The sequence below is a fragment of the Eumetopias jubatus genome, unplaced genomic scaffold (assembly GCF_037043125.1).
Source record: "Eumetopias jubatus isolate StellerSeaLion01/CBP00866 unplaced genomic scaffold, mEumJub1_p1.0 scaffold_1, whole genome shotgun sequence".
In the NCBI taxonomy this organism is placed as follows: domain Eukaryota; kingdom Metazoa; phylum Chordata; class Mammalia; order Carnivora; family Otariidae; genus Eumetopias; species Eumetopias jubatus.
The window spans coordinates 197,198,514-197,223,675 of NW_028274807.1; the positions used below are offsets into that span (position 1 = coordinate 197,198,514).

Below are 25,162 nucleotides of genomic sequence, written 5' to 3' on the forward strand. Positions count from 1 at the left end.
ATGGCGGGTGCGGGGCTGCGGGCGGCCGTTCGGCGCTGGCTGCCGTGCAGGGGCCACGGCGGGCCGCGAGCCTCGTCGTCCTCGCCTTCCTGCCCTGGCTGCGGCCCCCCGGGTCCCGGCGCCCACTGCCCGGGCGCCCCGCGCTCCGCGCCCGCCCCGGCGCCCGCCGGCGGCGCCGAGCTCAGCGCGCACCTGTGGGCTCGTTACCAGGACATGCGGAGACTGGTGCACGGTGGGTGAGCCGCAGTGGGACGGGCGTCGGGGGTGTATCCGCGCGGCGGCAGGGGCGCGTCCGGGCGAGAGACCGGCAGTCCCGGGCGTCGCTCTGCGTTGGGAAAGCGCTCTGGTGGGGTTCGCCGGGGCCCCGGAGCCCGAAGGCCCGGCAGCTCTTCGAGAGAGGCTCCAGCGGGCCGTCCCGGGGGCCTCTGGGGCCGCCCCGACGCCCGGAGGCAGGTGGGCCGACGGGAGGTTTGCTCCCTGGCTCTGTCTGCAGGAGCTCGGGGATCCCGAAGCGGCCTCCGGAATGCGGAGCCCCCACCGTCTTTCCTGGCGATCCCGCCTGCCGGGAGGCTGCGGCGGAAATGCCCCCAACCCCTTGTTCTCTTAGGGGCCCTCAGCTGGGGCGGGAGCATCGGGACAAAGCCAGCCAGCGGCGCTGCCCAACCTCAGGGGACGCCGACTAGACTTTGCAGATGCCTCTAGATTGCGACCCAGGTCCGGAGCACTCTCAACCCAGGAAGGGAAGGTGTTGGTTGGAGAAAGGAGACCAAGTTGCCCCAGGGCCCTGGAGTCCACAAGCGTGGCTGCATCCTTGGCCAGGACGCTTAACCTCCTGTACCCTTCTCTCCCGCCCTCTCTCCCCCATAAAAATGGGCTGATGAGGCCAAGAGCTGAGAATGCTCAGTAGATGTCCCCGGGTCCCCAGAGGCTCTGCCTCTGCAGCACGCAGACGTGGTTTGGGCTTGACCCTATCACTGGCCAGCCCCGGGGGTACTCAGCAGGCCTCACCCTCTCAGACCTTCAGTGTCCACAGCATTAAACACAATCCTGGGCCCACTGCCACAGGGTTGTAGTGATGACTCAGAGGGGACCAGGCCAAGAGAGGGCAGGGAGCTTCCAGAGGAGCCCCCAAGGGTGATGCTGCTCTCGTTGTCTGGTAAGGCAAAGTGCCCCTGGCTGGAAGATTCTAGCTGAGGGAATGGGGCTTCCATTCCAGCTGTGTGGAGAGCTGAATGGGACTCACCTGAGAAGAGCAGGGCAGAATAGTTAAGACCCCTGAGGAACGGTGGTTCTGAAGCCCTTGGGCCTTGCAGGACTCCACCCTGCACCCCCTCAGTGGAGAGGACAGGCCTGGGAGGCTGTTTAAGAAGAGGTGTTTGCTCTGGGTCTGGAGAAGACCTGCAGAGCAAACTGCGGAGCCTGCCTTCTAGGTGTGGCAGAGAACATAGTGAAGTGTGTTGGGTTTTGTCACGCCAGGTGCACCAGCATCTTCAGATCTCCACAGAGACACCCAAGCTCCTCTTGATGTGAAAGGGGCAAGGTCATTTCCAAGATGCCATGGGGAGCGCCAGGATGAGCCAGCTTTGCACCACTGAGTCCTAACTCACCCTTCTTGACTGGGTTTTCTGGAGGAGGTTCTGGGCATTGAGATATGCCTTGGGCTAATAATGCCTGTGGGCAAGACTTGGCCAGGGAGCCAGGCCCCAGGCCACTGCCTCTCCGCCAGCCAGCGTGGGGATGCTGGAAGGCTAGGCCTAGGGGGAGAGTGATTAAGGCAGGTAGAGTGACCTGAACTTGAATCTCAACTCTATTGCCTACTGCTGGATGGTTTAAAGCAAGTGACTTCACCTCCCTGAGCCCATTTCTTCCTCTGGATGATGGATGAGTAAGTGTGACCACCTTACAGGATTGGAGTGAGGCCTGAACATGATGAGCCTCTAAGGCACCCAGCATGTGCACGCAGCAGCAGCTGGAGGACAGCACCTGCAGTGAGTCTTACAGCTGCCGTGGGGAGGAGCTGGCCCTGGAGCCTGGGGCAGGAGTGGGGCAGGCCGGGAAGAGGAAAGGGAGCGTCTGCACAGTGAGCCCAGTGAACTTGGGAGGCCAGCGCCAGTGAGGGGTACATCCACCTCACCGGGCCCCGTGCACCACCACAGCCCTGTGGAAAGGAGTGGGGGCTTTGTGGCCCCCAGAGCTACAGTTTCCTCAGTCCAGAAATCTAGTCAGGAGGGCAGACCCTGTGGGCTGCTCCCCCACTCTGCTTTGTCCCTCAGAGGATCGTCCATCCCTGCACGTGGCCAGCACCCTGCCAACAAAGGGCCACACCACCAAGCAGATCCCTCCCGTCCTGGGGGTCTACTGGTCATTGTACCAGGAGTTAGCGTTGGGACCCAGGAACTCAGTCCTGTGCAGAGAGCAAGGTCCAGGGTCCTAGTGACCTCAGAGCGGCATCTCAGAAGCAGCTCCCTGGAGAGCTTCGGTCAGTGCGTCTCCCGTGCGTCCAAGCGAAGAGTATTCCGTCTGCACCCACCAGTCTGCGACGGCTGCTCTGGGCCAGGCCCACGTTGGCCTCAGGCCCCGAGAAGAACCAGCCACACTTGTTCCCCCACCCACACCCTGCACTTGGCTCCAAAGGAAGGGGACGGGGTAGGGATGAAGCCTGTGTTCTGAAGGGGCCTCGAAGGCAACTGGTCGGAGTTTGGGAGCTCATCAGTGTCTGTCTCTGAGCACAGGGAATGCTGCATGGCCCAGGGCTTCTGCTGCAAGATGATGCCTAGCTGTGGCTGAGACAGGAATTCCCTGGAGGCTTGGGCTCTTTGTGCGGGCCTCAGCCACAGGCTAGAGGTCTCAGGAATGGGGCTACCTGGAGCCCCTGCAAGGCGGTGCCCTGTGCATCTAGTCCTGCCTGTCCCCCTCTCTGGCAGCCCCTAGTCCTTGAGCGATGCAGGGGAACCCGGGACAGGGAGATGCTGGGCTCCAGGGACACGTCGCCCATCTAATCCCACGTTTGCTGCGGGTGCAGAGCGGGAGTGCTGCACAGAGCCCATTCCATATGACCCTCTCAGTAATTCCGTAGGTTGGCATGATTTTGATTCCCCCTTTAAAGATAGGGAGTCTGAGGCCCAGAAGGTGAGGTGGCTTTTCTGAGGTCACAGCTGTGAGAGGGAGAGCTTGGCCTGGTCTGTCTGACCCCAAAGCCTGTGCCCTTTCTCCATCTACCTCCCCTCCTGTACAGATGGGGAAACAGAGGCAGATGAGGCTGGGGCCCCTCATCCTCATCTGCCTCCCTGGGACCCTAGAGCCTACTCTGCATAGTGTCCCACTTAACCCTCAGTAGCAGCCAGGGGCCTGGGGTGGCTCTGACCACATCCCCAGGGGGGAGCAGCCTGGTTTCTTGCCCCATAGCCCAACATCACACGTCCTGCCTGTCGTAATTAGCAATGTTCCCTGGCTAGAAGCAGCAAATGTCATTATGCAGACTGGCGGGCAGCTGAAATCCGATTAGAGGGGCCACAAGCTGTGGCAGGTGCTCCGAGCTGGGAGTGCGAGTGACAGCAGCTACCCAGTACCCCCCACTCCCGTCATGTTTCTCAGCCCCAGCCCAGGCTGCAGGCAAGGTGGAAAGGGTCTGAGCGTAGCCATGGCTCCGATGGGGCTTATGGGAGCCTGGAGGAAACCTGGACTCGGTGTACCTGCTGGGCTGCAGGCACTGCTGTAACCCAAGACCCATAGCTAGGAGCTCCGGCCGGGCCTTGGCCCATTGCCAGCTCTGCCTTACCCCAACCATGTGACCCTGGGCAAGTGGCCTCTCTCAGCCTCAGTTTGACCATATGCAGCCTGGGGTAAGATGACCCATCCTGGGTGGTTTCATGAGGCTCCCAGGCCTAAGCACCTGGAAAGTGCTCAGTAACCATTTGCTGCTGCTGTGTCCACCTTCTTCCTCATACCTGCATCTCCTCCCTCCAGACCTCCTGCCCCCCGAGGTCTGCAGTCTCCTGAACCCAGCGGCCATCTACGCCAACAACGAGATCAGCCTGCGTGATGTCGAAGTCTATGGCTTCGACTACGACTACACGCTGGCCCAGTATGCAGACGCGCTGCACCCCGAGATCTTCAGTGCTGCCCGTGACATCCTGATTGAGCACTACAAGGTGAGGCCGGCCAGGCAGGTAGCCCCGGCGCTGAAGAGACCCCAGGCTGAGTCATGGGGGTCCCCTGAGGCGGCTGCCCCTGCCAGAGGTCTGGTAGTGCTCCTGGCTCAGGCCTGGCCCACTTCCCCCCGACAGTACCCAGAGGGGATCCGGAAGTATGACTATGACCCCAGCTTTGCCATCCGAGGCCTCCACTACGACATTCAGAAGGTGAGTGGCTAGGCCACAGACTCCAGTGACCTCGCCTGACCAGATGTGTATCAGCACTACCTCCTTAGCCCTCGTCCTCTAAAGGAGGGCTACCCGCTTGGCCTCAAAGCTGTAGCTTCCTCTCGACGGGCACATGATCCCCTCAGTACCTTCCCATCGGGGCTTGGGCACAGAGGCTGGAAGAGGCTGGCTCAGGGCCACTGCAGACCCCTTTCTCGCCACCCATCCCACTCCTCTGGCATTCCCAGAGCCTTCTGATGAAGATCGACGCCTTCCATTACGTGCAGCTGGGGACGGCCTACAGGTCAGTGCAGACTGCCCGGCCTCACCCTGCTGTCCCCCCCCCCCACCCCCAACTATACCGTGTCCTCGGCTCAGGACCACTTTGGACTCATGATGTCTGCACACCCACCCAGGGGCCTCCAGCCTGTGCCTGACGAGGAGGTGATCGATTTATATGGGGGCACCCAGCATATCCCACTGTACCAGATGAGCGGCTTCTACGGCAAGGTACTCACTCCATCTGCCTCCGCCCCGGGTGGCCAGCGCAGTGATCTCGCTACGGGGGCCCACACCCTGGTGGGCCTGCCCTGACCTGCAGCCCGTGCCCCTCTACCAGTATGGCAGGGCAGATTCAGAGCCCTTGGTCTCCAGGGCTGGCGGGGGGCGGGGGCTTGCTGAGGTGGTGGCCCCCTCTGCAGGGTCCCTCCATCAAGCAGTTCATGGACATCTTCTCGCTGCCGGAGATGGCCCTGCTGTCCTGTGTGGTAGACCACTTCCTGGGGCACAGCCTGGAGTTTGACCAGGCGCACCTCTACAAGGACGTGACGGTGAGGACCTTCGGCCTCTCAGGGTGGCAGGGAAGGTAAAGTCGGCCACAGCAGGGCCCGCTTCCTAGGCCCCACTGCACCCTTACTGTCCCTCCACTGCCCCCAGGATGCCATTCGAGACGTGCACGTGAAGGGCCTCATGTACCAGTGGATCGAGCGGGATATGGGTAAGGGTAGACCGTGGCAGCCCCTCCTGCGGCTTCCTGGGTAGGGCGCCGGGCTGGCCCTCACAGACCCATCTCCCCATTAGAGAAGTACATCCTGAGAGGGGACGAGACGTTCGCTGTCCTGAGCCGCCTGGTGGCGCATGGGAAGCAGCTGTTCCTCATCACCAACAGCCCTTTCAGCTTCGTGTGAGCTGCCCGCTGCCCAGCTGCCCGCGGTGGGGAGGAGGGAGCAGGTGGGCTGGGGGAGGGCTCTCCCTCTGCCCCGCCCCCCACCCCATGCCCCTGCTCCCTGTCCCACCTCTGCCCCACCTCTGCCTCCGCCCAGGGACCAGGGGATGCGGCACATGGTGGGTCCCGACTGGCGCCAGCTCTTCGATGTGGTCATCGTCCAGGCAGACAAACCCAGCTTCTTCACTGACCGGCGCAAGTATGGGCCTAGCAAGGGGTGAGGGGGCCAGGGCGTGGGGCCTGGCCTTTGCTCAGCACCCTGCATGCTTGGAGTAGAGACACCCCCTTGTCGGCCCATGGCACGTGTGAGCAGGTGGGGGGAGGTGCCCGCCCCCCGCCCTGCCCCACACGGGAAATCCAGCCCTTTACCGCCCCCTCCCCACCCCGCACCAGGCCTTTCAGAAAACTCGATGAAAAGGGCTCCCTGCACTGGGACCGCATCACCCGCCTGGAGAAGGGCAAAATCTATCGGCAGGTGAGTGCCGTCTGGGTGGCCTTGCCACGGTCCCAGGCTGTGGAGGGGACAGAAGCACAGCCTCCTGGGCCCTGCCACCACATATCTGCCACGCCTCTGCCCCCTCGCACCGGCTCTCAGGGCACAGGCCTGGTCAGGCTGCCTGTGTTTGAATTTCAAGTTTACTACCCCATAACAGAGGGAGTCCGGCCGAGTCATTTGGCCTCTCTGTGTCTTGCTTTTCCTCATCTATAAAAGGGGTATAATGTAAACAAAAAAAAGTGTTCAACTTGAATTGTGGTAGAAAGCCCTTAAATTCGCCAGGCATTTACTAAAAACCCCCTAGGCGATCAACGGCACTAGTTCTTGGGGCTGACCGCTCTGCTACAGCCAGATGAGCTGGTAGGAGCAGCTCACGGGCCTTTGCGGGAGACCCCCTTTCCTAGCTGGTGTCTAGGAAGATGAGAAGGGGGCCTAGTGCTGGGGTTTGGGTGGCAATTAAGGAGCAGGATTAAGGCATTTGGTTCTGGATGGAATGCGGAAATCCTGGCTCAGCTGGGCTCCGTGAGGGTGGAGGTTCCAGGGGCTGGGGTAGGGAGGAAGTCAGCAGTGGGGTCAGGGGAAGCACTCGGGGGGCATCCAGAGCCGAGGCCTGGCCTGCGGGCAGTACTCATAACCCCGTGGCCCCCAACTCCATGGACCCCTTGGGCGCAGGCTCTTTCCCTCCTCTGAGGGGGACATGCTCCTGTGTCTTGGCATCTTAGCTAAGCCTGAGGAGGGTCACGCAGCTTTGTGGGGAACATGGGACTTTTTCTCCTTTGGCAGCTTTTAGCCTTTTCTTTGTGCCTGACAATCTGAAGTTTCACTGTGGGTGTGCGCTGGATCCTGCTTGCTTCTCGTCTTTCTTTGTGCTCCCTCCCTGGCTCCCCTTGCAGGAACCCCAGGCTCCATCTTGCCTGACGCAGCACCTGTACCTCCAGATTGTCTCTCGGTTCAGGGCCCATCCGCGGCTCTCCGCCCCCTCGTACTTGACTCCCCACCTGAGCTTAATTTGACAGTTAAGCCTTTGGCAACCACCTGTGGCCGCCCGGGCTGGCTTCCCCTGGCCACGGCAGGCGCGGGCTGCTGTAGTAACCACTTTGTGCTGCGTGCGGATTCTGCTCATTGCTGGGGTGTGGGCTCCTGCCCGGCGGCTGCTGCACTTCCTCCCCTGAGCCCCCTGCCCCGTATTTGGCTCTTGCGAGAGCTTCCTCTGTCGTGTTTGAGCCTGACCGCTTTCGTCTCTGCTCTGGCTCTGGAGCAGGAGGGACAGATGGCTTCACCGCGAGGTCTGCCGGGTCCCTCTGGGCTCACGCTCGGGAACAGGAAGGGCTCTGGGGCCATGGGCTTGCTGCTGTGGTTTGTTTCCCACAGCGTGGGATCCCTGGCGTGGGTGTGAGGCCACAGGGAGGGGAGGCCCTGGAGGCAAAGGGCACCGTGCCAGGCCTACAGGAGGCTTTCCTGGGGCGGGCAGACCCCTTTCCTGACTGAGGGGGGAGGAGACAAGGGTCAGAGCCCGGGGACAGTGAGGCCACGGGAAAGGGCAGCCAGGCGTCCAGCTGGAGGGGCCTCGCTGCCTCTGGGGGATTTGGGAGGAGCAGCGAGAACAAGGCGGGGTTCTGGCAGCCCCATGGGAGCCCCTTGGTACACTGCGCTCGGCCATGCCCCCCCCGTCACTCTCCCCAGGGAAACCTGTATGACTTCCTGCGCCTGACAGAATGGCGTGGACCCCGCGTACTCTACTTTGGAGACCACCTGTACAGTGACCTGGCGGTGAGGGGGCAAGGCTGGGCCCGGTGAGGAGGGAGGGAGGGAGCCCCGCTCGCCACTGCTGAACGCCGTCCCCACCCTGCCCCGCAGGACCTCATGCTACGGCACGGCTGGCGAACGGGGGCCATCATCCCCGAGCTAGAGCGCGAGATCCGCATCATCAACACGGAGCAGTACATGCACTCGCTGACGTGGCAGCAGGCGCTCACGGGGCTGCTGGAGCGCATGCAGGTGGGGGGGGGCGGGGCTGGGGGGCAGGGGGGCCGGGGGGGGCTGCCTCCTGGGCTCACCCCCAGCACCCCCTTGGCTCCTGCAGACGTACCAGGACGCCGAATCGCAGCAGGTGTTGGCGGCCTGGATGAAGGAGCGGCAGGAGCTGAGGTGGGCAGGGGAGGGCGCAGGGAGGGCTTCCAGCCCTGTGGCTCCTGGGCCCCCTCGAGCGCCCCATGTCTCCTCCTCAGGTGCGTCACCAAGGCCCTGTTCAACGCCCAGTTTGGAAGCATTTTCCGCACCTTCCACAACCCCACCTACTTCTCCCGGCGCCTCGTGCGCTTCTCTGACCTCTACATGGCCTCCCTCAGCTGTCTGCTCAACTACCGTGTCGACTTCACCTTCTACCCGCGCCGCACGCCCCTGCAGCATGAGGCGCCGCTCTGGATGGATCAGCTTTGCACCGGCTGCATGAAGACGCCCTTTCTTGGCGACATGGCCCACATCCGCTGAGGGCACCTTTATTGTCCAGAGCAGGTTCTAACCCCTTCTGCCCCGCCCACGCTGGGCGTCAGTCCAGGACGGGCAATAAAAGTGGTCTCCCTCTCCCTTGTGCCTCTGTCCGACCCTCGCCGCATCACTTGACTGCGAGGATCCTCTGGGTGTCGGGGAAGTCGTCCTCCAGGAGCGAGTCCTGGGGGGTGGAGAGAGGACCCTTTGTGGCTGGGCTGAAACCGGGCCCTGGGCCCCTTTCTACCGCCCCTCACACCCCACACTCACGTCAAAGGGCTCACAAAAGGCATCATGGCTGCCAAAGACTGGGTTAGGGACAGACACCAGGGTTGGGCTGGTCCCTTCCTGCCAGGGGGAGAAGTCTTCCTCAGCATCATCTTCTGCCTGAGAAGAGAGGGGAGTGGTGAGGGGCTTCCAGCAAGATGGACCTGGACACCCTCAGCCCCCCACCCCACCGCAACACGGCCCTACCTGGAAGGTGGAGAAGCCAAAGCCTGTGGCCTTGCCTCGAGCGCGGAGGTAGAAGGCTCCAGCCACTAGGCCGAGCAGTGCTCCAGCGGCTACCAGAGCCCCCACACCTGCCGCCACAGGTGGAGCCTCAGCTGCCACCACCGCCTGCTGTAAATAAGGAGAGCGTCAAGGCCACACGGGCCAGGGCTGTCCCCTCACCCCCACCCCCCCCAACTCACAGGCTGTAGGGGGGCCAGGAGGGGCCTGGCCAGAGCGTGGATGATGCCGTTGAATGCCATGATGTCCCACACGATGACACGGCTAAGCACAACTGCCCCTGGGGCCTGGAGAGAGACCAGAGTCAGGCCTAGTGGGTGCTTGACGGCTGGGGCCGGAGGGGAGGTGCGGTGGCCACACTCACCACTGGGGCCCAGGAACTGTTGTCAGGGTCCGCAGCACTGAAGACGAGGCTGAGGCCCGAGTGGGCAGGGAGCACGGCATCCTCGCTGGCATTGGCGCTCAGGAAGGTGGTGTTGGAGGCGTGAAGCTCCAGGTCGGGGCCACTCAGCGTCTGTGGGCAGAGCAAGGCCTGTTGGCCCAGGCCAGCCTGAGGTGTCAGCGTCGGGCCTGGCTCTGCCCACAGCCCCTGCCAGTTACCATGTTATCCAGGAAGCCTTCATTGACAGGAACGAAGAGTGTCTTGTAGGTGAGCTCATCGTCCAGGAAGTCCAGGAAGTCCAGACCCCGCGGGGTGGTGTTGGCATAGCCCAGCAGCATCTGGGGGTGGGGGGAGATAGGACCATGGGCAGGCTCCCTCCCAGGGACCCCAGCTACCCCCCCACACACACACACACCCTCAGCCCTAAGGCTGGGCCCCTGCACACCCCATAGAAGGTGGAGAAGTTGGCGGTGGCAGCCAGGACATCGAGCAGCTTCCCATTGCACGCACTTGTCCCGTCACCCACAAAGCCACGGCGGCACCGGCAGGCCACGTCTGCGGGAAAGGCAGTTTGGAGGGGGAAGTCAGTGGGAAGGAGCCAAGCCAGGGCATGGGGTGGGATGGGGTGGCGGGGGGGGCCCTGGGGCAGGGGGCTGCACCTAGCTCGCGGTAGCAGTAGGCGTCCCAGCGCTCTGAGCTGTTCTTCCGGGTGCCCAGGCTGACGACGCCTACCTGACCACCGCCACAGTCTGCCGCAGGGAAGACGACTGGGTGGGCAGCCGAGCCGTTGGCCAGCCAGCCCACGAGGCACAGGTGGAAGCCCAGCTGTAGGGGCAGGAGGGGATGCTGAAGCCTAAGGCCCAACTCGAGAGGGCCCCCACAGGCTCAACTCCAGACCCCTGGGCCCCACACACCTTCTGGGCAGCAGAGAGCTGAGGGAGAGAAGCAAGAACAGCTCCCTGGGCCCCACAGGCCGCCTCGGCCTCTGAGAAGTTCAGGCTGTAAGGACCACTGGGGGCCTGGAGGTGGAAGACCCCAGCCTGCTTCTCTGCAGAAGGGAGGGACGTGTGATCAGCCCAGCGGCACCGAGGGCAAGCAGGGGCACTGGGGGCGGGCAGGGAAGCACACCCTGGAAGTGGAGGTCCGTGCACACGGCATCCACGTGACAGGGTGGTGGCTGGCCCAGGCAGCGGTCCACGGGCGGCTCCGGCTCCTCCAGACACTGCAGTCCATCACCCACGTAGCCGGCATGGCACACACAGCGCCGCATGTTCTGGGGCAGGAGAGCAGGTGGGTGCTCTTCAGGGCCCCGGGAGAGCGAGGGGGCCCGCTCTGTGGAGCCTCCCCAGCTCCCCGGCTCCCCGGCTGCTCACCGGGCCGGTGCTCAAGCAGTCCGCGTGCTCACTGCAGCCCCCACGGTGGCCATCAGCACAGGGGTCGCGGGCCCGGCAGCTCCAGCCGTCGCCCTCGTAGGCGGGCAGGCAGGCGCAGGTGACCACGGTGCCCACTTGGCTGCAGTTGGCGTGCTCGCTGCAGCCACCGTGCCCGTCCCGGCACAGGTCCGCCACTGGGGGGGGCAGGGAGAGAGTGGCAGGATCAGGGGACAGGAGGGGCGGGGGGGAGCCCCCCCACCTCGCATCCCACCCCCCCCCGCTCACCTGTGCACGTGTGGCCGTCCCCTTCGTAGCCCAGGCCGCACTCACAGCTGCTGTCCGCGCGGCACACGGCCTGGGGTGCGCAGGGCGGGGCACACACGGGCTGCAGCTCTGTCCCCCCAGGGCCCACCCCACACACCCAGGTGAGGAGCTGCCCTCCTGGAGGCCGCCAATCCCCTTCCCACCCCCCCATCTCCCCCCCCCCCCCCCTCCGCCACCAGTGCCTCAGCCTGAGTGTGCAGCCGGTCCGGCTGGTGTCTGCAAGCCGATAAGCATGCGGCGGGGGCACAAAGAGCACTCACCCAGCTGCACCTCACAGCTCGGCCCCGTCCAGCCCTCGTCACAGAAGCAGGAACCAGAGCCCCCCAGGCCCTCATCACAGCGGCCATGGGAGCTGCAGCGGCAGGCTGGGAGAGGCACAGGCAGGAGGATGGGGCGGGGGCGGGGCGGGGGGGGCAGTTCGGGGTCAGGGCCAGGGTGGGCAGGGATGGGGCCAGGGTGGCCCAGGGCTCAGAGGGCGGGGCGGGGGAGGGCGGGACAGCCCACCTTGGCACTGGGGTCCAAAGGCCCCCGGGGCACAGAGTTCACACGCCATCCCCGTAAACCTCGCATGGCACTGACACTGCCCGCTGCCACTCATGCCATCCACGCACACGCCGTGGCCACTGCAGGGGCTGCCGGCTCCGCCAGGGCAAGCTAGCAGGAGGAGGAGGGGGAGGGCATGGGGCCGGGGATCTCCTCAGGACCCCTACCACACGCAGCCCCAGCCCAGCCACGCTGTGCGTCCCACACCAGGGGCAGCCAAGCCTCTTCCAGAAGGCACAACTCCCCCCCTACCCCGAGTCCCCTTGCTGCTGAGAATCCTACAGACACCCACCCCCCCAGTGTTCTCTCCCGGTAAAATGCCCTCAGCACCCACACCTGCCCCGGGCCCACCGCCCCAACACCTTTTCTCAGGAGCAGTGGCCGGAGCAACCTCAGGACCCTCACCTCGGCACTCACTGCCATAGTGACCAGGGCAGCAGCTAGGTTTCCAGGTGGTGGTGACGCAGTTGCGGTGGCAGCCCCTGCCCAGTCCTTGGGGCTGGCCCCAGAGGCTGGACCGGGCCCAGATGCTGCGCAGGGCCAAGGATTGCAGTGGAGGGGATGTCCAGAACTTTGAGTAGTATCGCCAGCAGGCCTCGGGGCTGCCCTGGGCCAAGAGGAGTCAAACAGCCTAAGCTTCGTGGTCCCTGGGCCCTGCCTGAACCCCCACCCAGCTCCCAGGGCCTCACCTGCTCCTGTGAACCCTCAGGACAAGGCGGTTCCAGCCCGCAAATGCTGCAGATCTTCTGGAAGGAACAGAAGCCAACACAGTAAGATCAGATGGATTGACAGGACGGGAGGCTAGGGTCCCGGCCTGTCCACCTCCGACCTATGGCCTCCCTCACCAGCCGCAGCGGCCGAGTCTCAAAATGGTCACAGCGGGCACCAAGACCAGGTGGCTCTAGCAGCTGGTCAATGCCATAGGCCAGGCCACCCTCAAAGGGCAGGTGCCGCTGCACGATGCGGGCGTCCTCCTCACCTACTGTGAGCTCACCCTGTGGGCAGAGGAAGGAGAGTACATGGGGTCACAGGTGCAGAGCAGCCCGCCACTTCCAGAGCCCCTGCCCCCTGCTTCCCTCCTGCTTCCCAGACTCACCGGCCGGGCACGGCTGCAGGAGAAGGAGATGGGGGTCCCATGCATTGTGCGGAGTGGGCCCAGGTTGGGCAGGTCAGATGCCAAGGCCTGAGCAGATGGAGCTACGGTTGGAGCTGGAGGGGCAGGCTGGGTGGCAGGCAGTGGGGACCAAGGACTGGGGGGGGGGGAGACCCACCTCAATGTTGCGAATCACGTGGCCCCGAAGGATGGCTGCCAGCTTGTCACGGTGGTCTTCGTGGTACAGCCAGGTCTGGCGGTCAGGTGGCAGGGCTTGCAGGGCAGAGTCTGTGGGCCACAGCATGGTGAGGGGCCTATGCGACGCATCCTGAAGCAGGGGCAGGAGGCCAGCCACCTGGCAAGGATTAGCAGAGGTGTGACAATCAGAGACTGGGGGGCAGAGGTAGGGACAGAGGCCAGGAAGGGGCTCCAGGGACCCAGGTGTCCTTCCTGCCAGCCGCATTCTTCCGTAGCCATCCCAGGCAGATGCACACGGACATACACGCAGGGATAAACTTGCACACACACCTCGACTATTCTCAGGTACGTGGGCATACGTAAGCACACACCCCTGTGCTCAAACTGGGAGGCTCGGATACATAGCCTGTGCGCACACGAGGGATAGGCTTACACACAGGTGAGTGTGCAGACAGGTGAACATACACACAGTCACTCACACATGGACAGGCATCTGCATACACACGCACGGGCACAAATGCCCACACGCGGGAGCAGTACCTTCACAAGGCCGCTGAAGATCTTGTAACCGAAGCCCTCCGCGGCGGCCGTGACGTTTCTCTGCGGGAAGGCACTGGTGAGCCTTGAGGTCAGGCAGGGAGAGAGCACGGGAGGGCCCTGGCAAGCTCCCAGGCCTGTGCCCAGGTCATACCCGCAGGACAGGGGCAGCGTCAGGCTCCCAGTGTAGCACATCAGGAGGCAGCAGGACTCGGTCGATGAAGTGCAGGACTCCGTTCACCGCCTCGTGGTCGCTGCTCACTACCCGCGCGAAGTCATTGAGATAGATGCTGCCCTGGAGGTGGGGCCCAGGACCGAATGAAGCCCATTGGTGGGACACTGAGGCTGAGGGGTGGGGCCCCAGATGGGGGCGGGGCCTGCACTGGGCGAGTCTTGGGGCAGGTGGGCGGGGCCAAGAGCGCGGGGAACCGCCACCGACCGCCAGGCGGGGCTGGAGGGTGGGGGAGGGGGACAGGCAAGGGCACAGGGCCAGGCTCGGAAGTCCTGGGCCTGGGGACTGGCCTTTCGGTAGTGGGCACGGTCCGGAGCCGGACTCGTCTATCTCCCTCTCACTAAAGCCCTGTCCCGGCCCAGGGGAGGTGAGAGGGTCTTAAAGGCGCGGGGACAGGGCCCAGGCGCACAGGGGCAGGGCCTGAAAGCTGCTGAGTCCCGGCTCTCTGGGGTGGCCCAGGGCGGGGGCGGGCCGGCCCAGGGACAGGCCCACCTCCCTCTCGTGGATGCGCAGCGGGTGCCCCGAGAGCGTGGTGACATAGCCTTCCTCCAGCAGCTCCTGGCTGCTCAACTGCCGGCAGCCGACCACGTGGTAGCGGAACACGAGCTGGCGATGGGCGCGAATCCGGGCCAGCTCATCCTGCAGTGGGAGTCATGAAGGTTGAAGGAGGCCCCTGACGGCTGCCTCTGCCCACACCACACCCACCCCTGCCCATCCCTGCCCCACAGGGCCCATCCCTTCCCAGCCTTGCTGGGGGTGGGGGAGGGTTGCTTTACCTGCGACAGGTTGGTCATTAGATCTGCGCGGGGCACAAAAACTGTGAAAGGCCCATCACCCTTGAGCTCCTTGTATTCCTGTGGGGAGGCAGTAACAGCTTGAGCAGAAGAGGGGCAACTTGTGACCAACTCAGGGCTTCCACGGATCCTCCAGGAAAGACTTGGACTCTGAGAGGGGTCTGGGTGGCTCAGTTGGTTAGGTGTCTGCCTCTGGCTCAAGTCATGGTCCCAGGGTCCTGGGATCCAGTCCCACATCATCCGGCTCCCTGCTCAGTGGGAAGCCTGCTTCTCCCTCTGCCTCTCCCCACCCCCACCCCCCACCCCCTGCCACCCCGGCTTGTGCTCTCTCTCACTCACTCTCTCAGATAAGATCTTTAAAAAAAAAAAAAAAAAAAAGACTTGGGCTCTGAGAGCCCAGAACAGCCAACCCCCTGACCAAATGAGAACATGGAGGCCCAGAGACGGGTAGGACCTACAGATCAGAGAGGCCCAGGCTCTCTGGACCAAAGAATTGGAAGCCAGCTGGTCACTTACCAGGAGGTGGAGGCTGAAGAATGAGGCATGCCTGTCCCGAAGGAGCTCCTGGGGGGGGCGAGGATCAGCTCAGATTTTGGGTGGCCCCCATTCAGGGCCTGGTGCCTGTCCCAGCACCTGCGGCCCAAGGTCTGGCCAAGGCAGAGATGAGGAAAGGAAAGCCGGGGGTCTGAGCTGGGGTCAGGATTCATTTCATGGATCATAGCTGGGTCAGGCCCAGGTGGAGTCAGGGGGTCAGGGTCATGGTCAAGGCCAGGATCAGGATCAAATCTGGGGTCTTGACCAATATCATGGGTCAGGCCCATGGAGGTCATAGCCAAGGCTGGGTCAGGGGTCCAGCTTGGGCATCATTACCAGGCCGACTCGGGCGCGGCAGGTGAAGCCATCGCCCACTGTGTGGGCCGCGTCACAGGTGCATGTCCTCTGGCCATCCCCCGTGCTTTTGCACACGGCGTAGGGGCTGCAGCCTCCATTATTCTGACATAGGGACAGGAGAGAGAGGCATCAGTGGCTCCCAGACTCTTCTGCCCCACCCAGCCCTGGGTAAGGGGCCATGAAGGCCCCTGTCCGAGCCCCAAAGCCCTGTTGGCTACTGAGCAGTCAGATTCAAGTTTGTGGGAGGGTGGCTCACCCTTCAGAGGCCTTTAGGACCTTGACGGGGGCAAGGAGGGCTGGTTCCCACCTTAGTCCCCTTCCCCTGTGAAATGAGGTGGGGCTGGGGCCTGACCTGGGAGCAAGGGTCCAGGAGGACGCAGGTCCAGATGCCATCCCCGCTGTAACCCTCACGGCAGCTGCAGGAGACCTGTCCCAAATCCTGATCAGTACGGCTGCTGGGACCCAAGAGCAGGCCAGCACCCTGGACAGAAGGAGCACCTCCTCCCCAGTCTGAGGGGGGGCCCCTCCCTCTGAGCAAATGGTACAGCCTCCGTGTCCGCCTCCGTTGTGCTGACCTGCTGGGGGCCTGTGGGGATACAGTCGGCATGCATGTGACAGCCCCCGTGGCGGATGAGACAGCCGTTGACCTCTGTGTGGGGAGACGCTAGGGTGAGAGGCAGCCCTTCCATTCATCTGTGCCTTCAGGTGCTCACTGCCAGGCTCTCAGTGCCCCCTGTGGGCCCCTCAGCCTCTCCTAATCTTATAACACTGAAGCCAGAGCCCTGGCCCCACGTACGCCCAGGGTGGGGGTCCCAGGCTCACCCTGGCACAGCTCCCCATCTCCTGTGTAGCCATCCTGGCAGGTGCACGTCCGCTGCCCAGGTGCCACCTTGGTGCAGTTGGCGTGGGGGGAGCAGCCCCCATGGTCCTGCGCACAGGGGTCCACCTCTAGGGGCAGATGATCCCAGAGAGTTGTGAGGAGCAGGCACAGGGACAGCGTGGGGCCAGGGGAGGAGGGCAGGGGAGAAAGGAAAAGGTCAGAGGGAAGGGTGAGACCCGAGATGGGAACCGGATGGAAACTGGCCCCAGAAGGACTGGCGAGGGCTCGGCAGGGAAAGCATCAGGGTGAAATTTCACGGAAAATCTCACGGTGGGCGCCCGGAGCATTCCATGTGACCCCACCTGAACAGTAGATGCCGTTGCCCGAGTATCCCGCGGCACAGACACAGGCCGGGGCTGCCGCCGAGTCCTGTAGGCAGCTGGGAGGGATGGCGTTAGCTCAGCCTGGGCCGGGCCTGACCCCAGGGCCCCTACCCGCTTGCCCACCCGCCCCAGGCTGAGTTTACTCACTTGGCATTGGGGTCGCACTTCTTTGGGCATTGAGGGCCACTGATCTCTGGGAGGGGTGGGGGTAGGAAGATAGTTCTGGTCGTTTGGACCCGGGAAGTACCTCCCCAGGAGTCACCCTCCTCTCCCCCTTGAGGCTACTCACTCTGGTCACAGCGGGGGCCCTGCCAGCCCACATTACAGACACAGCTGCCGTCCCCTTGAAGCCCCTCCTGGCACAGCCCGTGGGCACAGTCACAGACTGGGAGCAGGACAAGGGAGGACAGGAGTTGCCCAGTGCCTCCCCCCTGCCCCGGCCGGGCTGTCTCCACGCTCGCTGTCCTCTGCCCTCCCCGGTGCTCACCTCCAGCACAGCTGGGCCCATAGCGGCCCAGCTCACACATCTCACAGGCGGTTCCGTGGAAGCCCTCGTGACAGCGGCACTCCCCACTGCCCAGGAGCCTGTCCTGGCACTGCCCGTGGCCCGAGCACACGCCGCCCTGACCCCCCGGGCACGGCTCGCACAGCGTGCCAAAGAAGCCAGGGCAGCAGTCGGGCACCTGTGGGGAGGGGACAGGGAGAGGCCCGGCCCAGGCCAGAGGTGGGGAGGAGGGGAATGAGAGAGGTGGTGGGGACAGGCCACAAAGCCAGCCAATGACGCGAGCAGGGACCAGGGAAATGGAGGCCGCCTTCTGCGACCCGCCCTGTGGCAGGGGTGAGGAAACGGAGCCTCGGGCCAGGCACAGCTGTGCCGGATCCCACAGGGAGGCGCCGACTGCGCTGGGGCCTGCTAGATGGGGTCCAGGAAGAGCCCCTTTTCCCTCTCCCCATCCCCACTCCCTGGGGCGTGGCCACAGGACAGACACCGGCCCCACTGACCTCAGACCTCTCCGTCTGGGCCCTGGCTCCACTGGCCTCACCCTAGTCCCAAGCCCTGCCTCTGCCCTTGACACCTAGTCCGGGTTCCTCCCCTGGGCCTGCGCTCCCACCTCCCCCTTTCGGGTCAGACTCGGGGATGGGGGTGTTGGGAGGCAAACCTGGATCCTCTTGGCACATGTGTAAGAACAGCCCCGGGAGAAGGAGGAGCCAGATCGGTAGACACAGCTCTTCTTGGGGGTGTTCTGGAAACAGGGACAGGCAGGAGGGCTCAGCCTGCGGTTTGGGTAGGGGCAGGGCAGTGAACAGGAAGCCAGGCAGACAGGGGTCAGTGGATGAGCAGGACAGCAGATCAGGGAGGGGTGGAGACAGGCCGACCTGGGCCCAGGCAGCCCTGGCCTCTAGGAGAGGTGGAGCAGCCCTGGCTGTTCCATGCCCCAAGGGGGGCGCAGCCAGCTGGGCCCCGGGAGCTGGACACCTGCAGAGCAGAGAGCGCTGCTGAGCCCCTGTCCTCACCTCCAGCTGGAAGCCCTGAGTGCAGCGGAATCTTCGGGAGCAGTTTACACATTTCTCCTGGGGAGGTAGGGGGGAGTCAGGTGGTGCTGGGATGGGGCCGCCAAACCCACCTTCCTTCCTCTCCCACCCTGTCCTAGTGCCCCTCCCTGCCGGCCAGGCCAGCCAGCACGTCCCAGCTCCGAACCCCCTCAGCTCTTCTCCCCACAACCGCCCACAACCCCCGGGCCTCAGGCTCTCACCCGAAGAGACTCGGCGTGGCTGTGCAGACAGCGGCTTGAGCCCACGGTCAGGACCCCCGACAGGCCAAACAGCGAGCGGCCCGGGGCCTCCAGCACAGGGCCTTCCAGCAGCACATGGTTCACCTCAGGCTGAGGAGGGCGGTGGGAGGCTGAGTCCATCCCCCAGCACTACCACCCTCGCCCCTCGCCTTGGGGCTATGGGATGGCCGGGGTGGGGGGCGTGGGGGGGGGGTGGTGGCAGGGAGGGGGTCTCCCAGGATGGGTGGTCTCTGCTGGAGCAGAGGTTGCAGGCTCCCTGCCCCCCACCCCTGCAAACCTGGCCGCTATGGTTGTAGAAGACGAGCCAGTGGGCAGGGCCCAGGAGCGAGTTACGGTGTCCCCCTCTCTGCAGGGCCTCCACGGAGAGTGCCTCCCCCAGGATCACGTGGTGCCGCACGGTGTCTGCGTCCTGGCCGGGAAGCCGGATGGAGAAGCTCAGGGGCTCCAGGGACTGCCATTCCACCCGCCTTGTCCCTTTGCTGTGGGATGGGAGGCTCACTCCGGTTTTCACCCTCCCCTGCAGCGGCCCCATCCCCGTGGCCTCACCAGCCTGCTGCTGTTGCCCCGGGCCTCCAGAGAGTGGTTTGTGGGCACGAAGATGGTGTAGGCCGTGGCAGCCTCAATCTGGGGCACCAGCTTGTGGTGCTAAGGGCAAGGGGCCGGGGTCACCAATGGGCATAATCGCCCTCGGCCCCGACCCCGGAGCCGGCCAGATCCCTCCAGGCCTGGGGGAGGGCACTCCCCCTCTCTCCTCTGTTGCTCACCTGCAGCAACTCCCGGAAGAGGCGGAAGGCAGGCACCAGGTCCAGCTGTTGCAGCAGCCCCTCCCCAGGCAGCACGTGCCCCCTCGGAGGCAGCAAGACCTGCCATGGGGAGCACCGGGGCTGGTCAGCACGCCAGCGCCCCTTGGCCCAGGCGGTTCCCCACACACACCCCTCCGGCCGTACCTGGCTGAGGACATGTAGGACACCATTGGTGGCGAGAAGATCGGCCACATCCACACTGGCGTTCTGAACCCAGACCCTCTGGAAAGGAGCAAGCAGAGCTCAGCCACGGGTAGGCACAGATGGACACTTAAGAGTCAGTACAACACCAACAGAGATTCTGCTGGGCACACAGGCATCTACTGGCGGCCCCCAGCCTGGCCTGGACACCCTCAGAACCTACCATTGCCTCCAGACCCACCCAGGGCCACACAAGAGCGACAGGCATGCACATGCAGACACAGAGACACAGACGACCCCAGGCAGGGCAGTCCCTCCCGGCCCAAAGACACTGAGTAGCCCGTGTGCTGGCCCTGGGCAGGTCCGGGTGACTTCAAGCTCAGCCCCGGGGGCCCTGGCCTGGGAAGATGGTGGCCACTCAAGTTCCCTCCCATGCTCTGCACGGCCCCCTCTGCTGCCCAACGTTCACCACGTACCCCACTGATGTTGTGAATCTCCCAGCGTGTGGTAGGGCTCAGGGTGGCCACATCCTGCCCACCCAGCCGGGTCAGCTCCTCCTCAGACAAGGCACCCTGGAGAAAATGGGCCCTGTGGGGCATGGAGCCAAGTTAGTGTAACCAACAGAGACCCCTGGGACTGGGCTCCACCCCAAGAGGTGGACACAGCTGGGATGAGACCCTCTGGGGGGGCGGGGTCTCGCACGGAAATCTCTTCCCCACCCTGGGTCCCCGCCCTGGCTGCCCACCTGACCAGTTGCTGCAGCGCCCTTGGCTGCAGCCAGAAGGCCTGGTCCTCGGGGCTCAACCTACGGATGGCAGACTCAGAGGGCACCAGGGCGGTGACTCGGCTGTCCTTGGGAAGAGCGAGGCCAGCACTCTGTGTGTGTGGGGACAGGGGGACAGGAGGAGTGATGAAGGTAGCCACCTGAGATTGCTTGCTCCCAGCCTCCAGGCCTGCCCCCACCTACAGCTCTTGGAGATATTATGTGGCACCTCTGCATCCAGGGAGGCCTCCTGGATTTGAGCCTCAACCCCAGTGTTCTGCCCTGTCCTACCTTGATCCACTGGTAGAAGACGGAGAAGTGGGCATTTGCCTCCAGCTCCTAAGGGGAGGGAAAGAGCTGAGGTCATCAGTCTAGGGACAAATCCAAGCCCCTTCCTCACCAGGACCCTGAGTACTGTCCTTTCCCACCTGAGGTGCACTAGAGGACTCCCCCAACCCACGCATAGGGACCCACTCACCTGGAAGATGTCTCCGTAGCAGCTGAAGCCATCACCCCCGTAGCCAGAGGGGCATGTGCAGACCCGCTGACCTCCCCCCACTGCCCGGCAGGTGGCCTGGGGTGGGGGTGGGGCAAAGAGACAGGGTCCTCCATTCAGTACCCAGATGGCAAGATGGACAGCACCCAGCCTACATCTCACCCTTATCACCTATCACCTGTCCTGCCAACCAGCCCCACCGTCTGTCTATCCAGCCAGCCAGTCCGCATTCATGTTGCTCCCTTGGTTGGCGTGGCCCTGCTCTCCAAGATCACTGAGCATTTGACGTGAGTTATCCCAGCCCATCTTGAGAGATGGGTTGGCAAAGCCCAGGGCAGAGGGAGCACCCAGGAGGGGAGGGCCTGCCCCGAAAGCAGGAGGAGCTAGCTGGGAGGCCTTCTGGAACACACAGGCAGAGAGAGGTCAGGGTAGGCACAGGAGCATGGCGTGGGGGAGGGGGTGGAAACCGGAGGCGGGGCAGGGGCTGGGGCCTTAACAAGGAATGGAAGCCCTATCCTGTGGGCGAAGGGGTGACACGGTCTGGATTGGGGGCTTAGAGAGATTCCAATCCTGGCCACAGACAGGGACACCCAGAGAGTGGACCAGAGCTGAGGCCCACCCAGAGAGCCTCCCCCGGGCCCCGGGCCACCGCGGCCCCTCACCAGGTCATGGCAGCCACCGTTGCCTGCCCGGCAGGGGTCAATAGGGCTGCACTCATAGCCGTCTCCAGCGAACCCCAGCTTGCAGGTGCACCGGCTCTGGAGAGATTGGGAGCAGAGGGCCTCAGCTCACCGGGGGCGCCCACCCTCTCCTCCTCTGCTCCCCCACTCTCCACGGGCCTTGTCCCCTGGGGAAGCATATTCAGACCCGAGGAGCTTCTCCTATGCCCCTCCATGGAGATCCCTGTTCCAGACCAGGAGCCCGAGGCCCTAAGGGGAGCCTGGCTCTCAGGAAGAGTCCAGAGAAGGGATGGCATTGGCAGGGAAGCATCCATGGGGACTTGGTACCCCTCTGCTCTCAGGCCTGAGAGAGGCCAGCAGTGTGTGATGAGCGGGCAGATGTCTTCGAGGCCGGCCCCAGGGATGGCGGCACACACTCATCTCTGACCCTGCCACCCCACTCTGATCCTTCCCGATAAATGCCCGAGTCCGGGGCTTGTCCCCACTGCAGCTGAGTGACCGGCCATGGTCCCAGATCTCAGTTGCCCTCGCCTGCAACTTGGGGGCATCTCAACCTGTTTATTCTGGTCCTTGGTTCAGCACTTTAGAACCGCATAGCTCCTTGTGGAGCTGGGGGTGCAGGCGGGTGGTCCAGCCATCGTGGGGCAGGTCCCTGCACACGCTGACCCTGAGCCAGTCAAGCCTGGCCTCCCCGTCGGCATAGTAGACATGTGAGTGCTGCCCAGTGCTCGGGGTCATGGGCCTGACCTGCCTCACATGAAAAGCTCCAGATGCTGAGACCCTGTGGCTGGAGTCTGAGGCTGCAAACTCCACAGCTGGATTTCCAGGAGTCTAAAGGTTTCGGGGATGTCACTCCCCTGGGGCAGGAATCTTCTGCTTTGCTCAGCATTGCATTCCTAAGTCTAGAGCAGGGACTAGCACGCCTGGTACCCCATGGGAACCTGATGAGTGAAGGAAGGACCTAGTTGTCAGAAGACAGCGGCCCCAAGGCCAGGTAGAGCAGAAGACTCGTGAACCCGGTTACGAGAGTCCTCATCCCCAAGGGACAGGAGCCACGGCCTTGGTGGAACACGGTGTGGAACAAGCGGCCTGGGGCTGGCGCGGGCACATGCCTGCCTTTAAAACCGCCCCTGCCTTTGTGTCGTCTCCTGCACGCTTCGGCGGCTTCTAGAACGGACGGCACTACCTTTCAGACCTGGATTCTCACTTGTGCCTGGGGTTTGAGGCCCTGAGCAGTTCTTGGAGTGGATGCTCCTGGAGCCAGACGGGGTTGGGTGAGAGTCCCCCGGAACAAATACCCACCTCCCCCGCCGCCACACACACACCCGGCTCGAGGCCTGCCAAGCCTCACCTGCCCAGGTCCCACGTAGCTGCAGAGGGCGTCGGCATGACAACCGCCTCTCGCATCCAGCTCGCACTCATCGATGGCCACACAGACGCGGCCGTCCCCGCTCCAGCCTTTGTGGCATGTGCAGTGGTGGGTGCCCCGGTCCCCAGGGACACACTCGGCCTGTGAGAGCCACGGTCGTGACCCAGGGCCGCAGGGCGGAGGGCTGAGGAAAAGGGAGTCCCCCTTCCACCCCCAGCTCAGGACTTCAGGAAGGGCCAATGAGACTGACATTTTCTGAGCAGCCACCACGGTCTGGGTGGGAGCAGGGGTTTCCAGGCACACAGGAGAGGCCGTCGCCCTCAAAGCCATCGAGACAGACACACCTGGGGCAGGGGAATGAAGGGCCTCCCGTGAGCCTCTGGACGAGGCTGGAGGCTGAATGAGCCGACATGCATGGTCACGGACGAGGCAGAGAGGAAATGCGATGCTCACCTGGTGACGCCCCCCTGGCTGACGCAGCGGGCATGCGAGTGGCAGCGCTGGGCCTGCTCAGTGGGCCCACAGTTTCCTGCGGACTCGTTACAGAAGCGGCCGCTGAAGCCTGGGGCACAGGTGCCCTGCTGGCACACGCCCCCACTGCCTGGACGGTTGTCACAGAGACCGTGGACACAGCCGCAGTCTGCAGGGAGGACATGGGGACGGGAAAGGTGAGGCAGGGGCAGGGCTGCCTGAGAGCCAGGATGCAGCTAAGGGGGCGCTGGGAATGTGGAAGACGGCAGCCAGCACAGATGTGACTTCAGGGTCACAAAATCAGGGGCTGCCCCGGCCTCAGGGGAAATGCAAGGGGGCCATTTGTTGCTTTCAGTCACCCCATTCTAGCTGCCCTGCCCCTGACACCACCATCTGAACGTTCTTCTGTGTGTCTGACCCAAATCCTTCATGCTTTAGATTAAACCACAGCTCTCGTCCTGCCTGGCATGGGGGAAGGAGGCATCATCTATTTTTGTTCTCAAATCCTGCTCCCCTTCCTCTGGCCTTCACCCTTGCTCCTGGGGCTCTATTCCCCTTCTTGGGAGTCCCCAGCCCCCTTTCCAAGCAGACCCTTTTCTCCCTGGCAGGCAGCATGGGCCAGGACCACCCACCTTCCTGGCACCGGTCTCCATGCTTGTTTGGGTTGGAGCAGATGTGGCAGGCGATGCCCTTGTAGTCTGGGAAGCAGAGGCAGGCCCCATTGCCCCGGACCCCATCACTGCACTAGGGGTGGGAAGGAAGCAGGACTGGTCATGGGGTGGGGACTGGCCTCATCCCCTCCCCGCACACCTTCACCGTCCACGGGCTGGCTCTGAGCCCCTTCTCCCCCTGGAAGAGACCTCCAAATCACTGGCTCCCCAAAAGACAGCCAGCCCTGGAGGCTTCATGGATGACCTTGGCTCAACCTAGAAATCCTCAACTCCTGTGCTGATCCCTGGCCCAGCACTAAAGTAACCCTGACGTTACAAAGTGGCAAAAACAGAACACCCAAGGAAACCACTGACGGGGCGCGCCTGGGTGGCTCAGTCGGTTAAGCGTCTGCCTTCGGCTCAGGTCATGATCCCAGGGTCCTGGGATCGGCCCTGCATCGGGCTCCCTGCTCAGTGGGGAGCCTGCTTCTCCATCTGCCCCTCACCCCATTCGTGCTCTCCCTCGCTCTCTCTCTCAAATAAATAAATAAAATCTTAAAAAAAAAAAAAAAGGAAAACCACTGACAAACTTTATGAGGCTTAGCACCTTTTAGGTGCCAAATTCCAACTACTTAATTATTTCTTTTTTTGTGGTGGGCAGTAAAGCAAGGTTTACCGAGTGATAGTACAAAGCTCCCAAAGAGGAAGGGGACCTGAAAGCATTGCTCTAATTATTTCTAATTAAAATACTAAAAACAATATGGCCCAACTTCCTCTGCCAGGATGTGGGAAACCCAAGGCCAGAGAGGTAGGCCAGCTCAGACACACGAGGAGCCCCGGCCGACTCACACAGCTGCCCCAGGGCAGGGGTACTCACATTGCCTTTGCCGTAGCAAGGGTTGGAGAAGCCCCCAGGACACTGGGCACAGTCAGGCCCAAAAAACCCTTTGCAGCATCCAGGTTTCTATGAGAGACAAAGCATGTCGGAGGGTGCGTCTGAGGCCCCACCACCCCCACCACCCAGGCTGCTGTTGCCCCCATGCCCCACCTGTAGAGTCGGGTACAGCCCCTCGGGGGTGCAACCCAGCTCTCCCAGGGAGGCAGCCTGCTCCGCCCCAGAGGGGAGGCCCCGGCCTACCGTGCAGGGAGCACCCTCGCCCAGGCTCACCAGGACGGTCTGGTTGCAGTAGTGAGCGCAGCCCTTCTTCAGGACGTTGAGCCCAGTAGGGTCATGGGTGTAAACACACTCCTTGGGGAAGATGTCCTGGGGTGGGCGGTGCAAAGCTGGTCAGCAGGTGTGGGTCCTGAGCTGGCTCCCTTTGCCAGGCAGCACTGGTCCAGAGACCT

At 63.5% G+C, this 25,162-nt stretch overlaps 2 protein-coding genes across 5 annotated transcripts in view; one reads left to right on the plus strand and one right to left on the minus strand.

Annotated features, from left to right (window-relative positions):
- Positions 1-8,669, plus strand: NT5DC2 (5'-nucleotidase domain containing 2). The gene is made up of 14 exons (XM_028124414.2): positions 1-232; positions 3,967-4,151; positions 4,287-4,361; positions 4,610-4,665; positions 4,778-4,871; positions 5,063-5,191; positions 5,298-5,358; positions 5,442-5,544; positions 5,684-5,785; positions 5,980-6,061; positions 7,766-7,852; positions 7,940-8,080; positions 8,166-8,230; positions 8,311-8,669. The coding sequence occupies exons 1-14, from the start codon at positions 1-3 to the stop codon at positions 8,570-8,572; spliced, it is 1,674 nt and encodes a 557-aa protein (XP_027980215.1). The 3' UTR covers positions 8,573-8,669.
- The window catches only part of STAB1 (stabilin 1), a 27,171-nt gene continuing 10,536 nt past the window's right edge, over positions 8,528-25,162 (minus strand). Inside the window, exons 20-69 of one of the 4 annotated variants that reach the window (XM_028124413.2) lie at positions 24,984-25,079; positions 24,693-24,779; positions 23,798-23,909; positions 23,148-23,334; positions 22,945-23,038; positions 22,677-22,835; positions 21,308-21,403; positions 20,628-20,723; positions 20,441-20,488; positions 20,132-20,262; positions 19,863-19,974; positions 19,390-19,467; positions 19,207-19,305; positions 18,989-19,087; positions 18,720-18,851; positions 18,404-18,532; positions 18,165-18,221; positions 17,810-17,893; positions 17,137-17,332; positions 16,939-17,034; positions 16,797-16,842; positions 16,629-16,705; positions 16,269-16,394; positions 16,022-16,095; positions 15,799-15,873; positions 15,426-15,548; positions 15,072-15,119; positions 14,538-14,615; positions 14,254-14,400; positions 13,684-13,824; positions 13,533-13,592; positions 12,973-13,149; positions 12,798-12,884; positions 12,547-12,696; positions 12,391-12,444; positions 12,107-12,308; positions 11,663-11,812; positions 11,419-11,523; positions 11,120-11,227; positions 10,835-11,028; positions 10,590-10,734; positions 10,376-10,509; positions 10,121-10,286; positions 9,907-10,016; positions 9,680-9,799; positions 9,444-9,593; positions 9,262-9,366; positions 9,044-9,190; positions 8,840-8,956; positions 8,528-8,753 (exon numbers count right to left, since the gene is read on the minus strand). In XM_028124413.2, coding sequence (XP_027980214.2) covers positions 8,697-8,753; positions 8,840-8,956; positions 9,044-9,190; positions 9,262-9,366; positions 9,444-9,593; positions 9,680-9,799; positions 9,907-10,016; positions 10,121-10,286; positions 10,376-10,509; positions 10,590-10,734; positions 10,835-11,028; positions 11,120-11,227; positions 11,419-11,523; positions 11,663-11,812; positions 12,107-12,308; positions 12,391-12,444; positions 12,547-12,696; positions 12,798-12,884; positions 12,973-13,149; positions 13,533-13,592; positions 13,684-13,824; positions 14,254-14,400; positions 14,538-14,615; positions 15,072-15,119; positions 15,426-15,548; positions 15,799-15,873; positions 16,022-16,095; positions 16,269-16,394; positions 16,629-16,705; positions 16,797-16,842; positions 16,939-17,034; positions 17,137-17,332; positions 17,810-17,893; positions 18,165-18,221; positions 18,404-18,532; positions 18,720-18,851; positions 18,989-19,087; positions 19,207-19,305; positions 19,390-19,467; positions 19,863-19,974; positions 20,132-20,262; positions 20,441-20,488; positions 20,628-20,723; positions 21,308-21,403; positions 22,677-22,835; positions 22,945-23,038; positions 23,148-23,334; positions 23,798-23,909; positions 24,693-24,779; positions 24,984-25,079 — 5,661 coding nt within the window. In that variant the 3' untranslated portion in view covers positions 8,528-8,696. Of the gene's footprint in view, positions 8,754-8,839; positions 8,957-9,043; positions 9,191-9,261; positions 9,367-9,443; positions 9,594-9,679; positions 9,800-9,906; positions 10,017-10,120; positions 10,287-10,375; positions 10,510-10,589; positions 10,735-10,834; positions 11,029-11,119; positions 11,228-11,418; positions 11,524-11,662; positions 11,813-12,106; positions 12,309-12,390; positions 12,448-12,546; positions 12,697-12,797; positions 12,885-12,972; positions 13,150-13,532; positions 13,593-13,683; positions 13,825-14,253; positions 14,401-14,537; positions 14,616-15,071; positions 15,120-15,425; positions 15,549-15,798; positions 15,874-16,021; positions 16,096-16,268; positions 16,395-16,628; positions 16,706-16,796; positions 16,843-16,938; positions 17,035-17,136; positions 17,333-17,809; positions 17,894-18,164; positions 18,222-18,403; positions 18,533-18,719; positions 18,852-18,988; positions 19,088-19,206; positions 19,306-19,389; positions 19,468-19,862; positions 19,975-20,131; positions 20,263-20,440; positions 20,489-20,627; positions 20,724-21,307; positions 21,404-22,676; positions 22,836-22,944; positions 23,039-23,147; positions 23,335-23,797; positions 23,910-24,692; positions 24,780-24,983; positions 25,080-25,162 lie in introns of those variants that run through there. The other 3 variants (XM_028124412.2, XM_028124411.2, XR_003612499.2) reach the window with 3 other exon arrangements.

Excerpts from the sequence above, each read along its gene's own strand:
- NT5DC2 (XM_028124414.2), top strand. The coding sequence starts at position 1 with ATGGCGGGTGCGGGGCTGCGGGCGGCCGTTCGGCGCTGGCTGCCGTGC. Across the intron at positions 233-3,966 it reads CATGCGGAGACTGGTGCACG|ACCTCCTGCCCCCCGAGGTC; the intron begins GTGGGTGAGCCG and ends TCCTCCCTCCAG. Across the intron at positions 5,786-5,979 it reads TTCTTCACTGACCGGCGCAA|GCCTTTCAGAAAACTCGATG; the intron begins GTATGGGCCTAG and ends ACCCCGCACCAG.